Genomic DNA, 13,990 nt, shown 5'->3' on the forward strand with positions numbered 1-13,990 from the left:
GCTCCGAAGGCTTCGGGTTGCTTTTGCTGAAGCCGGGAGAGCAAGACTCTCCTGGCTTCAGCAGAGAGGGAGAGCTGCGCAGCGCCCCTTCAGCGAAGCGGGAGGAGAACTGGAAGGGGCTCTGTTTCTCCTGCCACTTCGCTGAAGGGCGCTGAGCAGAGAGGGGGAGAATTTTTCCCCCCTGTTCTCCCCCTCCTATAGTCCGGTGCGTCCTATGGCCCGGTGCGTCCTATAGAACACAAAATACTGTGTTTTTTAGAGATCTTGGCTAGAACTCTGAAGCAGCCAAATACCTACCACTCTCAGCCAGGGCAGCAGCTACTTCATTGAGGGTGGAGTAGATGTTGCAGGCAGCCCACCGGCATTGAGCACCCAAGGCACCAAGGGTTTCCATGAGAACCTGTAACGAGCAAAATCGGCGGTGGGCGGGCCTGGGATTTGCCATGCCATACAAATCTTCACACAAAAAGTAAATGCCACACCCAGTAATATTCAGTAACACAGAGAATTTCCACCTATTAAGTTCCCTTTTAAAAGCAGCAAACTACATGCACACCCCTGGATATATTTAAAGTAATCAGTATGGTTTTTACTTCCTCAACCTGAAAGTACAAAAAACAACACATAGAAAGCCATACTTTGATCACTTCAAGCCAGTAATGCAATTCTCTCCAAAAGTTTAGAATCCCGACCCCTGTTTTGCTCCAGCTCCTTACTTTTCTGTCGAAAAAGTCTAACCACTCATATACTTCATATGAATTATTTGAAGAGCAACTGTAATCAACAAATTACGCTAGTAGGACTACGAGAAGTTTTGTAAGGAGAAATATATGAAGGGTTACAAAGTAGAAAAAGATAGAGATATTGGTTATGAGTTTGAAATGTAACAGGGAAAATAAGAAATGCATACTAAGAGATTAGATTGGAAAATTTTCAGACAGGAATAATGGAAGTCAAAAAAATTGAATAAGATGCAAAAGTATGTTTAATCACTGTGGAAAATGGTATGTTAAAAAACTACAGTGGTACCTCGGGTTACATACGCTTCAGGTTACAGACTCTGCTAACCCAGAAATAGTGCTTCAGGTTAAGAACTTTGCTTCAGGATGAGAACAGAAATCGTGCTTGGGCGGCACGGCAGCAGCAGGAGGCCCCATTAGCTAAAGTGGTGCTTCAGGTTAAGAACAGTTTCAGGTTAAGTACGGACCTCCGGAACGAATTAAATACTTAACCCGAGGTATCACTGTAATAACAATTTATATAAAAGAAAAAAGAAAAAGTCTAACCCCTCTTCTCATTACACATACTACAGCACTTTGCCAGGTACTGAAGCAACCCCCCCATAAACCCTCCATGCCCCATCTCACGTCCAAAACTCTGGCTGGAAGAGCAGGCGGTGAAATCAGCAGGGGAGAATGGCAGAGAGCAAGCCCAAGAAACAGCCTTAACAACCAGGGGTTGGGTAACTTGGCTGAAGCAGCTAGGGCAACGAGCCATGACTCAAGACAATTACCAGCCCCAGAGGATAAGTGGGGATGGGGAGGAAGAGTTGAACTCTCGGCAGCATTCTTCTCCCCAAATGCTCCCTAACAATCTGGAGGCAGTTGGAGGATGGATGGCGGCTAACAGATTGAGGTTGAATCCTGACAAGACAGAAGTACTGTTTTAGGGGGACAGGGGGCGGGCAGGTGTGGAGGACTCCCTGGTCCTGAATGGGGTAACTGTGTCCCTGAAGGACCAGGTGCACAGCCTGGGAGTCATTTTGGACTCTCAGCTGTCCATGGAGGCGCAGGTCAATTCTGTGTCCAGGGCAGCTGTTTATCAGCTCCATCTGGTACGCAGGCTGAGACCCTACCTACCCGCAGACTGTCTCGTCAGAGTGTTGCATGCTCTGGTTATCGCTCGCTTGGACTACTGCAATGTGCTCTATGTGGGGCGACCTTTGAACGTGACCCAGAAACTACAACTAATCCAACTAGACTGGTGACTGGGAGCAGCCACCGAGACCACATAACACTGGTCTTGAAAGACCTACATTGGCTCCCAGTACATTTCTGAGCACAATTCAAAGTGTTGGTGCTGACCTTTAAAGCCCTAAACAGCCTTGGTCCAGTATACCTGAAGGAGCGTCTCCACCCCCTTCGTTCTGCCCAGACACTGAGGTCCAGCACCGAGGGCCTTCTGGCGGTTCCCTCACTGCGAGAAGCCAAGTTACAGGGAACCAGGCAGAGGGCCTTCTTGGTAGTGGCACCCGCCCTGTGGAACGCCCTCCCACCAGATGTCAAAGAGAAAACAACCACCAAACTTTTAGAAGACATCTGAAGGCAGCCCTGTTTAGGGAAGCTTTTAATGTTTAATAGGTTATTGTATTTTAGTGTTTTGTTGGAAGCCGCCCAGAGTGGCTGGGGAAACCCAGCCAGATGGGCGGGGTATAAATAACAAATTATTATTACATTATTATAACAAGCTAACCTCCACATTCCTTCAAGCATGGACTTTTTAACATTGGGGGGGGGGGCACATGTGAGCCCATGCACAAGGCTGGCTTCAGGTTTCAGCAAACTCCACCTGTAGGTTTACCTGGAAGCAGCAGCAGCAACAGTTGGCCATTTCAACTTCCCACATGTAGTGTCAGTCCCCTGGGGCACCATGGTAAATTAAAACAGCATTGCACACAGGCTCATCTGCATGGCACGGGATGCACAGAGCAGGCACCAATGGGGCTGGGCACTGGGTATCCAAGTTGCTGCCAAAAGGTACCATGTGCCAATGCTGGCCTGGGGTGAGGAAAAAGGTCTGAAAGCTCAGCTACCAGAGAAATGTAAGGCAGGGGATAAAATCAACCAAGTAAGAGGTGCCAGTTTCCTGAATAGAACAGTGTGAATTTCCAAAAGTGAAACATAGCCTCTGAAGGCTGGGTTTCAGAAGGCATCCAAAAACTTCCTGGAGAAATCGTGCCATTTGAGCTGCCTATTCTTCCCTCAATGCCACCATGTGGGATATCAGATATTTGAGCCAAGGTGTCATACTAGGCTTGTCACATGTGCTGGATGCCAAGGACCGGTTGGACGGAAGAGCTTACAGCAGTCTGGGCTGTGATGTGCGTGCAGCCCACGATCTTGGCTCCAGCCAACGGCTTCTCTCCCTGAGCTCGTTTCCTCAAGGCCATGAGCGCAGGCATTTCTAGGAAGGAAGAGGAAAAGAAATGACACACACGAAAATGGGCACAGATGCTCAAAAGCCAAGTAAACGTCAAGCAGGTGACAGCAAACATTTCCCCATATCGCCTTCAGCATCAGAAAGATTATCGCTTTAAAACAAAGCACTGCAAAGTTCTGTTCTGTAACCCACAGGGGTGGGGTGGGGAATAATCTGCAAGGACAAGTCCCAGAAATGGTGTGAAAGTTCAAGGACGTGCCCGCTTCCCACGTTACACAGATAATTAGACAGTGGAATCCCAGGTCTGGAAGAAGCCCAATAAATTTTCCTGGTTCAACACCCTGCCCTGAAGCAGGGCATGCGTGGCCTAAAAGCTTCCCCAAGAAATGGTTCTCCAGCAAAGGAGATTTCACCATCTCCCCAGGCAACTTCTTCCAAGGCTAAGCTCATTCTTAGAATGCAACCATGCTAACGTCCACCTCGATGTGGGAAAAGAGACTGGCGGGCAACAATAGGATTCACTTGGATCTGTAGAACCACAGCTTGGTTTTGCTTGGACTGTGCTGAGAACCTTGGAATTAAAACTTAAAAGGTGACTTGGTTTGGCTGTTTTGTAACCCTAAATGGGTCTTCCATCACCAAACAGCTCAGCTGTTTGAAGAGATGGAACTTAAAATGATGGCAAACCAATGAAAGCTTTCTTGAGTTTTATTTCATCTCAGAAAGAAACAATGGTATTGGTTAAAACAAAAAAAATTCCTTCCAGTAGCACCTTAAAGACCAACTAAGTTAGTTCTAAGAACTAACTTAGTTGGTCTTTAAGGTGCTACTGGAAGGAATTTTTTTTGTTTTGACTATGGCAGACCAACACGGCTACCTATCTGTAAATGGTATTGGTTATTAGGTTGGATGACAGAGTGTTCAGATAAGAGGCCTTCCACATCTGCAGTGACCAGAAGTGATACTATGAGATTTGCTTAGTGGCCTGAGGGTACCACTTGCCCATGCAAGCAAGAGCTATGAATTCCAAATGATCAAGAGCATTTGAAACAGCCTTACTTATCGAGTCAAGATTTAAGGGCAAACAACACATTGCACTGCCAAATTTCATGACATTCATTTGCTAATACAACACAACGCCCACTGTGTATGTATCCTCCCCATGCCCTTTCTCCCTTGCTAACGCCTCCTTCATTCCTCCTAACCCGGTGGATTATTTACAGTCTCTGGATCTGGCTGGAATAAAAGAGGCTGAAGAAGGCAGGGGCATTTGCTGGGAATGGCTAAGCCTTCCAGTTCATTGGTCCTCCCCGATGTTAGGACTATATTTGCTTTGTAACACCTAATTCTAATTTACAAAGTTCCATTAATGCTGTACTGTTTTTAATATTCAGTTGGAAGCCGCCCAGAGTGGCTGGGGAAACCCAGCCAGATGGGCGGGGTATAAATAATAAATTATTATTATTATTATTATTATTATTATTATTATTATTATTATTATTATTATTATTATTATTAAAATGATATTGAAGTCAAATGCCTGTGCTGTTTTTTGAGACAACAATAGCAATTTGTCATTCTTCTGATTTCATCTATATTCAATGATCTATATGGAACAGGAGCAATTTGGGGGCGGGTGGGGATTCTGGGGAGAGCTGAACTGAACTGTATGCCTTACATTTCATTAGCGGTGCACCACGGGCTCCCCAGGACAGATTCGAAGAGTCAGATCTTACTGACACATAGTTGTGCCAGAAAAGGTGTCTACCCAAATGGCAGCAAGACCAAGATCTCTTGATCTAATGAAGTTACCCAGAACGGCATATCTCTCTTACCTTGCTCGGCAATTTCTATTTCCCGGCGCCCAAATTCAGCCTGTTTGATATTTTTCACGCAGAAGTCACTGCTGCCTTTGGTGTTCTTCTGCTGCTTGTCCCGGGGGGAGGTCTCATCGTCAGAGCTGTCTGTGTAGGAGGCAGCTGGAAGAAGATGCGAACATTTATTATTATTATTATTATTATTATTATTATTATTATTATTATTATTATTATTATTATTATTTACCCCGCCCATCTGGCTGGGTTGCCCCAGCCACTCTGGGTGGCTTTCAACAGAACATTAAAAACAAAATAAAACTTCAAACATTAAAAACTTCCCTAAACAGGGCTCCCTTCAGATGACTTCTCAAAGTTGGATAGCTGTTTATTTCCTTGACATCTGACGGGAGGGCGTTCCACAGGGAGGGCACCACTACCGAGAAGGCCCTCTGCCTGCTTCCCTGTAACCTCACTTCTTGCAGTGAGGGAACCACCAGAAGGCCCTCGGAGCTGGACCTCAGCCTCCGGGCTGAACGATGGGGGTGGAGACTCTCAGAGAAGAGCAACGTTCACAAGATCACAATCAAAGCTGAACATGCATTTGTCTCAGACCTCAAGTAAGTGACTACATGTGCTTCTTTTCCTTTGGTGACAATTTTGGATCCTACAGCACTGTATGAAAACATTTAAGCCAGATCGTAGAAAGGATTCAAGATGCATCGGGATCCTTCCATTACAAGGATTTGACCACCAGTTCTGCAGGTCAATGATTAAGACCTGTGTATCCGAGGTTATCCATGCCTAAGAGCCTCACTGCAAAATCTCTGCATGTTTCCTTTCACAGCCCTCGTGTGCTCTGATGCCCACTTTCTCACTCACAATGCTCCAACGGCTTCTGCTTGGACCGACACCGACTTGGCCTCCTTGGTATTGAAAATGTTGGCAACTTGGACACCTCAGGTATTTCATCATTGTAAGAGTCACATGAGAAGACCCTTGGGACATCCATCGTAGCAGCACGTAACCTCTCCTCTCAGCAGAAAAGGGTCATACATGGGCATGTATGTGAATGTACAGGGTCATATCTGAGACTCAGCCTCCTGGATCTCTTTGTAGCTAAGGCAAAGTCGAGCTGGAGATGAGTCATAAATGGTCATTGTGACCTCAGGTTCCAAAGGCAGGATGGAATCATATTGGCTCTCATTGGTTCCCTGCACTACTGCTGTATCACAGTTGCAAATCAATGGAATAAAGGCAAAGTAGTCAAGGCGGCTTTGGAAAAAGCTCTCAAGGCAGACATCACCCTGTCAGCAGATATCTGCAATGTCTGGAGATATCACCCTGCCTCTCTCTCTAGTTCCCTAGTTTCAAGATAGTCCCACCCTAGTAGTTTTCTCATTTGAACCCTGCAAAGCAACTCCTGGCACACATATAGTCTCAAATCTGCAATGAGACCAAATGGTGCAGATGCTAATGGACATATATGCATCCTTAAAAACTAATGAAAGTTACAGCAGACTTGCTGGATCAGACCAAAGGTGTGTCTAGATGAGCATCCTGTTTGCTGCAACAACTAGGGACACTCACAATCAGGTCGTGACGGCAACTGGAGTTCCCTCTCAACACAGAGGCTACATCTCACCAACATGATTAATCTGCACGGGCAGACCTATCCTCGTTCCATGCATTTGCCGAATCCTCTGCAAAGCTTTCTAAGATGGTGCCCTTACCACACTGACTGCCAATTAGCTTCCAGGCCCAATTCAAAGTGCTATAAGCCTTAAACGACTCAGAACCACAAGAAATTGATTGATTGCCTGCCATGGATGTGATTGCTCTCCGCCTGAAGGAACCGGCATGAAGCCTGGAAGCCCAGTTAGCCTCAGTGGCTAGAAACACATTTTATTAGCTGTGCTTGGTATTATCATTATTATTATTATTAATTGTATTTATATACTGCCCTATACGTGGAGGTCTCAGGGCGGTTCACATAAAAAGATCACAATATATAAAATAAAAATAAAAGCAATAACCCAATAATACCTCCCTCCCCCAAAAAGAGCCACATTTTAAAAAGGTATGGGATGTTGATCAGGTCAACCAAAGGCCTGGTTAAAAAGAAACGTTTCTGCCTGGTGCTTAAAGGTATATAATGAAGGCGCCAGGCAAGCTTTGCTGGGCATTCCACAGACGGGGAGCCACTGCAGAGAAGGCCCGTTCTCATGTTGCCACCATCCGGAGCTCTCGAGAAGGAGGCACACAAAGGAGGGCCTCAGAAGATGATCTCAGGGTCTGGGTAGGTTCATGTGGAAAGAGCCAGTCCTTGAGGTATTCTGGTCCTGAGCCATTTAAGGCTTTATGGGTCAAAACTAACACTTTGAATTGGGCCCGGAAACTAATCGGTAGCCAGTGCAGTCGGACCAGTACAAGTCTTGATTATTACAATGCACTCAATGTGGGGTCCCTTGACCCCAGAAATTGCAGTTAGTGTCAGCACAACACACCCTCTGCTCAGAGAACTAAGAGGGTTGCCAATTTGTTACTGGGTCAAATTCAAGGCGTTGCTACTGGAAGGCAAAGCCCTTAACTGCTTTGGATCAGTTGATCTGCAGGGTCACCTTACCCCACATGTGCCCACTTGATGGATGTCTGAAACTTACTTGTAATTTTCATTTTGCAGTTGTAAAAAACTGAACTTTTCTATGCTAGCACCTACACATTAGAACACTCTGCTGTTGACATTAGGCCGGCAGATGCATTCACTGTACGTTTTCTGGCATCCACTTAAAGCATTTTTGTTTAGACAAGCTTATACAGCAGCGTTTCTCAAATTTGGGTCCCCAGCTGTTGTTGGACTACAACTCCCATCATCCCTAACCACTAGTCCCAAAATACACAAAGCTGTTGACATGTTTTTCTTTTCTACTGTTAATTTTATTTACAGTGGTGCCTCGCAAGACGAAAAGAATCCGTTCCGCGATTCTCTTCGTCTAGCGGTTTTTTCGTCTTGCGAAGCAACCCTATTAGCGGCTAAGCGGATTAGCGCTATTAGCGGCTTAGCGGCTTAGCGGCTATTAAAGGATTAGCGGCTAAGCTGCTAAAAGGCTATTAGCGGCATAGCGGCTTAGAAAAAGGGGAAAAACAGCCGGGGGGGGGGAATCGCAAGACTAGCAAGGCGTTTCATCTTGCGAAGCAAGCCCATAGGGAAAATCGTCTTGCGAAGCAATTCAGAAACGGAAAACCCTTTCGTCTAGTGGGTTTTCCGTCTTGCGAGGCATTCGTCTTGCGGGGCAACACTGTATCCTTAAATGGTTGGCTGAGTATTTCATGTAAACCATTTAGAGGTTTTATTACAATCAGGTGGTATGCACATTTTGTTAAATAAATAAATACTGCCTGAATCCTAGCAAGGTGGCAGTCTCAGTAGGAGGGTGGTTCCTGTATCCAGGAAACTGGTGTGTGACCTGCCCCATACGGGTCACAGTGTCTCTGAAATAGCAGGTGTATATGCGAAATGTGAACATGTTAGTGGGCTGGCTAATCTGGAATTTATTGGTTTGAGTTGCTTTGATTAGTTTGCTGGAGAAACTTCACTGTAAACTTGATTTGTTTTGAAATAGTTAATAAATGAGTTGCTTATACTTTTCTGAATATTACTCGTTCTTAAGCACGAGTTGTGAATGTGGTGTCTTTCCTGGAACAGCTAAACAATTCATAACAAATGAAAACCAAGTAAAAATGGAAGAGAAGGCTGACAGTGATTCATTCCGAAAGCCTACACTGACCAGAACAAAGTCAGGACGCAAGTCTTGTATTAATCCCTGTCTTCATCTTCTGTTTTTGAGGATGTTAGAACATTTGGCTTTGGCTACATAGGAGCTGTTGTGCTGAAGCGGAGGGAACAGAGACATGCAGATGCCCACTCAAAATCTGAAACTGCCTCTAAGAAGAGCTTAGGAGGAACAGTACATACCAGAGCTGTAGCTATCCGTTGATGACTGAGAGATGGATCGGGACAGGGAACGGCGGCCAATCTTTGTGGGGCGCTTGTTGAATTCTTGCTTTTGGTCCGCAAACTGGATCTGTCAAGAGAGAAGGTAAGGTAAATTTAAAAGGCCAACAAATGCAATTGTTCTGCTGAAGTTAAGGAATAGTTGCCTGTATCAGTAGTTAGACTGGGTTGCAATTTCTTCAGCATTAACCTTCTTTAGTGGACTTGTTGGTGTGGGTGCTTCAGCCCCAGGCAACACACAGCGTTTTAACCTGTTACTTCCCTTCCAATCACAACTGCCAGGAGACAAGTGGCTGGAGATGAGGGGCCTTGGAGGTGCAGAGTCCACTCACAGTGGACAGAAACTACTGTTCTGTTCAAAGAGTTCCTGGCACTCTAAATTACCATATTTTTCGCTCTATAAGACGCACCAGACCACAAGACACACCTAGTTTTTGGAGGAGGAAAACAAGAAAAAAAATATATTCTGAATCTCAGAAGCCAGAACAGCAAGAGGGATCGCTGCGCAGTGAAAGCAGCAATCCCTCTTGCTGTTCTGGCTTCTAGGATAGCTGCGCAGCCTGCATTCGCTCTATAAGACGCACACACATTTCCCCTTACTTTTTAGGAGGGAAAAAGTGAGTCTTATAGAGCAAAAAAATACGGTAAACCCCTCTCTCCGTGCCAGGTGGTAAGAAGCTACACAGTGGGGACTCAAAACAGTTTTGTGCTATAGATACTCACTATGAAGACAGCAAAGACACCAAAATCAAGTATTTTCAGAAACCAAGGCTGTTTCGGTTAAACCTAAGCTTCCAAACCACAAATGATTTCCGAAGAGTCAGAAGCTCAAACACACACACTTTCCAGTAGACTGCTGCCACACCAACACCTGAAAATTATTTGGGGGGGAACCTCCAATATTATCACGGAACAAAACATGGCATGACCCAGTGGTGACAAGGCTGGACGTCAGTTTTGAAAACATGAACCATGGGTCCAATGTAGAAATAAAGTTGTTTAAAAGGAGGGAGAACTGAAAATGGCAGAAAGCATGCAATATAGCAAAATATACGCCCCAGATAAAAAGTCCTTTCTTTCACTGCCTATAAAGATGGTGCCAGACAAGACCTCCTTTGGCTGGTTTTAACCTTCAAAGCCCTATACGGCCTAGGGCCCTCGTACCTACGGGACCGCCTCTCCTGGTATGCCCCACAGAGGAACTTACGGTCTTCAAACAAAAACACCTTGAAGGTCCCAGGCCACAGAGAGGTTAGGCTGGCCTCAACTAGAGCCAGGGCCTTTTCGGCTGCGGCTCCAACCTGGTGGAATGCTCTGTCACAAGAGACTAGGGCCCTGCAGGACTTGACATCTTTCCGTAGGGCCTGCAAGACAGAGTTGTTCCGCCAGGCATTTGGTTAGGGCGCAGCCTGACTCCCTCCTTTGGCAACCTTTACAAAACTTTATGGCTGCCATCAATCTTGATTTTAATTAATTTTTATAATGTTTTTATAATGTCGCACTATTTGGTGTTGTTAGCCGCCCTGAGCCCGGCTTCGGCTGGGGAGGGCGGGATATAAATAAAATTTATTATTATTATTATTATTATTATTCAGAACCGAGGTGGTGGCACCCCAAATTTGGAATGCCTTTTCCAGGATTGTTTTGGTGGCACAAGCTTTTTTAATTATGTTTTTACCACTGTTTTAAATCTTGCTTGGCTCTGGTTTTAAAACACATTCCTGCCCTTTTAATGTTGTTTCGTTACGTTTTTAATTTGTTATGAATTGGGATCTGTTCCGGGGACCTCTGGGGGTTCGAACAACAGGAGAGAACGGGGACAGTCATACATTACTCAGGCTCTGAGCAGGCGCAAGGAGGCATGCGCTACATTACCATCGGTGTCCGAAGAAAGTTGTCGGCACGCCCAAGAACCAACAACTGAACTAAGGACCCATTAAGTGTCTTTTTAAACCCTTCTGTATATAATCCACAAAATGGTTGTGCCAATGACACACAAGGACGGAAAAAACTAGTGTAATCACAGAAGGCAGGGCAAATCTCATGCAAATGTAGGAATAATAATAATAATAATAATAATAATAATAATAATAATAATAAATTTTATTTATATCCCGCCCTCCCCAGCCGAAGCTGGGCTCAGGGCGGCTAACAACAATCAAAATAGTCCAACATTCTAAAAACATTCATTATAAAATTAAGACTGTAAATTTCTCTGTGGGACATACCAGGAGAGGCGGCCCCGTAGGTACGAGGGTCCTAGGCCGTATAGGGCTTTAAAGGTTAAAACCAGCACCTTAAACCTGATCCTGTACTCCACCGGGAGCCAGTGCAGCTGGTATAGTACCGGATGGATATGATCTCGCAGCGAAGACCCCATAAGGAGGGGGTAAGTAAAGTAAGGCCCTCATTCAACACAGGCAACGGAGGGCGCACATTTGACACCCACGTGAAACGGGATTCCTCGACAGGAAATTGAATGCCACCTGTTACAATCAAATAGGCTGTTTGAGACTGAAGGGGGGAATAGCGCAGGATGGGCTAAGTAAATTCAGTTTTTAGAAATCAAGCAGATTTCTATCAAATGAGTAAAAGAGTGGCAAAAGACACACAAAAGCAAGCATTTAGACCACTCTGCTCACTCCTGCGCCCTTTTGACCAAATGAAATCCTCCTCCCTGTTGAAGTCACAATAATGGATCTATTCCGGCAGCTAAAGGCTTTTCTTGCAGTAACCTTGCAAAGTTCCCATTGTCTACTTTTTCTGAAAATAGAAGTATGTCTCTTGAAATTCACGTATCAGTCAATGCAGGCTTCTTCAACCTCAGCCCTCCAGATGTTTTTGGCCTACAACTCCCATGATCCCTAGCTAGCAGGACCAGTGGTCAGGGATAATGGGAATTGTAGTCTCAAAACATCTGGAGGGCTGAGGTTGAGGAAGCCTGAGTCAATGGAATCAACCCAGCAAGAGTTCTAGAAGGAACAGTTTAATATCAGACTTATTCCCTTGACCACAAGGGGTCAGGCCTCTAACAATCCTTAACAATCCTAACTACTGCTGAAAAAAATACCGTAAATGCCAACATCACCTTTCTTTTAGAGCCACTAATTCCTTTGATTAGGGCCACTAATAATGAATGGCAGTTCAATATAAAGAAGTATTTTTATTTACAAAACAAGACATTTCAGGTGGGTGAAAAGTAGAATTTTATTCACACTATATAGCATCTCATTTCCCTTAAATCCCTCTTTCGCTAAAGACATTTACAGTATGTGCTCCTTGTGCAAAAGCCCCATTCTTGAGAAATCACAGCATTAATCCACCATCAACAGAAAACAAGTCTTCAACAGTTGTTGAAAGCCACTGAAAATGATTCCTTGGCAGCATGTGCACAAAAGGGTCCAACACATTCCTGTGCCCTTTCTGGCTTTTCAACATAGCTGGCTGCCCATTTTAACACCACCATTGCACTGGTGCCTCCCTTACATCCGGAGGGTAAACAAAATTCTGTCCCCCCAGATGCCACTTTCCCCATGCCCTTTGACTGGCAATTAGAAGAACAAGCAGAGACTTGGGCACCTGCCATGCCATATCTCAACAAGGATGCTGTTTCCGAGATCTCTGGACCCTCTTCTGCAGAATGCAGTGACGTACTGGGTATATAAGGGATGAGGCAGTCTCTCTAACAGCCTGATCCCAAACTGTTTAAGACCTTATGTCTTAGTATAAAAACTTTGGACTTGGACCAACAGCTGATTGGCAGCCAGTGGAAATCCCACAAACAACATGTTGCATGTTGGAACTCGCTTGCTCCCAAAAGCAGCCCAGATCTACTGCACTGGCCATAGCCTCTGAACTGCCCTCAAGGGTAGCGTCACATAGAGCGCATTGCAGTAATCCAGCCTCGAGGTTACCAATGTGTGGAAACTACGGTCAAGCTGTCCAGATGCGGGAACAGTTGTAGCTACGTCTGCACTTCCAGTGGCATTCAGTATTCTGAATGCAGAATCTCTGTGGGGAAGGGAAAATACGTGGCCCCAAAGATTCAATGGTCATCTGAAGAACATCTTATGGCTGAGACTCCAAATGGCTTTGCCATCAAGATTAATGCCCAAGGCTAAGTTAGGTCCATTAATTTCAATAGATCTACTACGAGTAGGACTAGCAGTGGCTACAACCCAGTCATTTACCACTATAAGTGCGCAATCTGGCAGGTGGCTGTAAGCAGCACCAAATAAAACCACCTCCCAGTGCGCACAGCCACACAAACCCCTCCACTCTGCATTCACCCGCTCAAAAAAGAGTGTTAGCAAGGTTAGATGAAGAGAAGGGGGATGTGAGGGGGGGACGGGGACCAGTCAGGCAACCACAACAGCCTTTGAGTTAATCATCATTTGATGATACTCCTGCTACTGGATTTTTAATCTGATTGCATTTTTATTTTAAGGCTGCCATATAATTTACTTCGTCATTTTAGGATGCCTGTATTATTTCCCTCCTTTTAAAAAGAGAAGCAGGATATGTGGGCAAAACAAGGTGCATCATAATTTAAAGGTCCCATCATCCCTGACCACTGGTCCTGTTAGATAGGGGTGATGGGCGTTGCAGTCCCAAAACATCTGGAGGGCCGAGTTTGCCTATGCCTGATTTATAACATAGAAAACAACTACTTCACAATATGATCGTCGGCAACCCAGAAAGTATAAAACAATGCAACTACATAAGAACACAAATCATTCCCAAGATATAACTATAAACACACCTCTTACATATGTACCTTATGTGTGTATACAAACTCAGTATCACTTGGTGTGTCTCTTGCTCTCATGCTCTGCAAATAAAAAAAAATTATTTTGATACTATACTAAACTACACTGAAATGTTTAAATGTTTCTTTGGTTGTCCTTGAATCTTCCCTCCACTTTTGCCATCCTCTCCTGCCACACCCTTCGAGAACCACTAATCCTGTGGGAACAAGAAAAGCCTGCTAGATCCGGCCAAA

General features: G+C 45.0%; 1 protein-coding gene across 1 annotated transcript in view; it reads right to left on the reverse strand.

Annotated features, from left to right (window-relative positions):
* AHCYL2 (adenosylhomocysteinase like 2) overlaps window positions 1-13,990 on the reverse strand; it is a 98,018-nt gene that overhangs the window by 26,866 nt on the left and 57,162 nt on the right. The window contains exons 2-5 of the mRNA XM_028747371.2: window positions 8,950-9,058; window positions 4,995-5,138; window positions 3,083-3,183; window positions 298-400 (exon numbers count right to left, since the gene is read on the reverse strand). Coding sequence (XP_028603204.2) covers window positions 298-400; window positions 3,083-3,183; window positions 4,995-5,138; window positions 8,950-9,058 — 457 coding nt within the window. The remainder of the gene's footprint in view (window positions 1-297; window positions 401-3,082; window positions 3,184-4,994; window positions 5,139-8,949; window positions 9,059-13,990) is intronic.

Source organism: Podarcis muralis, chromosome 10, assembly GCF_964188315.1.
Source record: "Podarcis muralis chromosome 10, rPodMur119.hap1.1, whole genome shotgun sequence".
NCBI lineage: Eukaryota > Metazoa > Chordata > Lepidosauria > Squamata > Lacertidae > Podarcis > Podarcis muralis.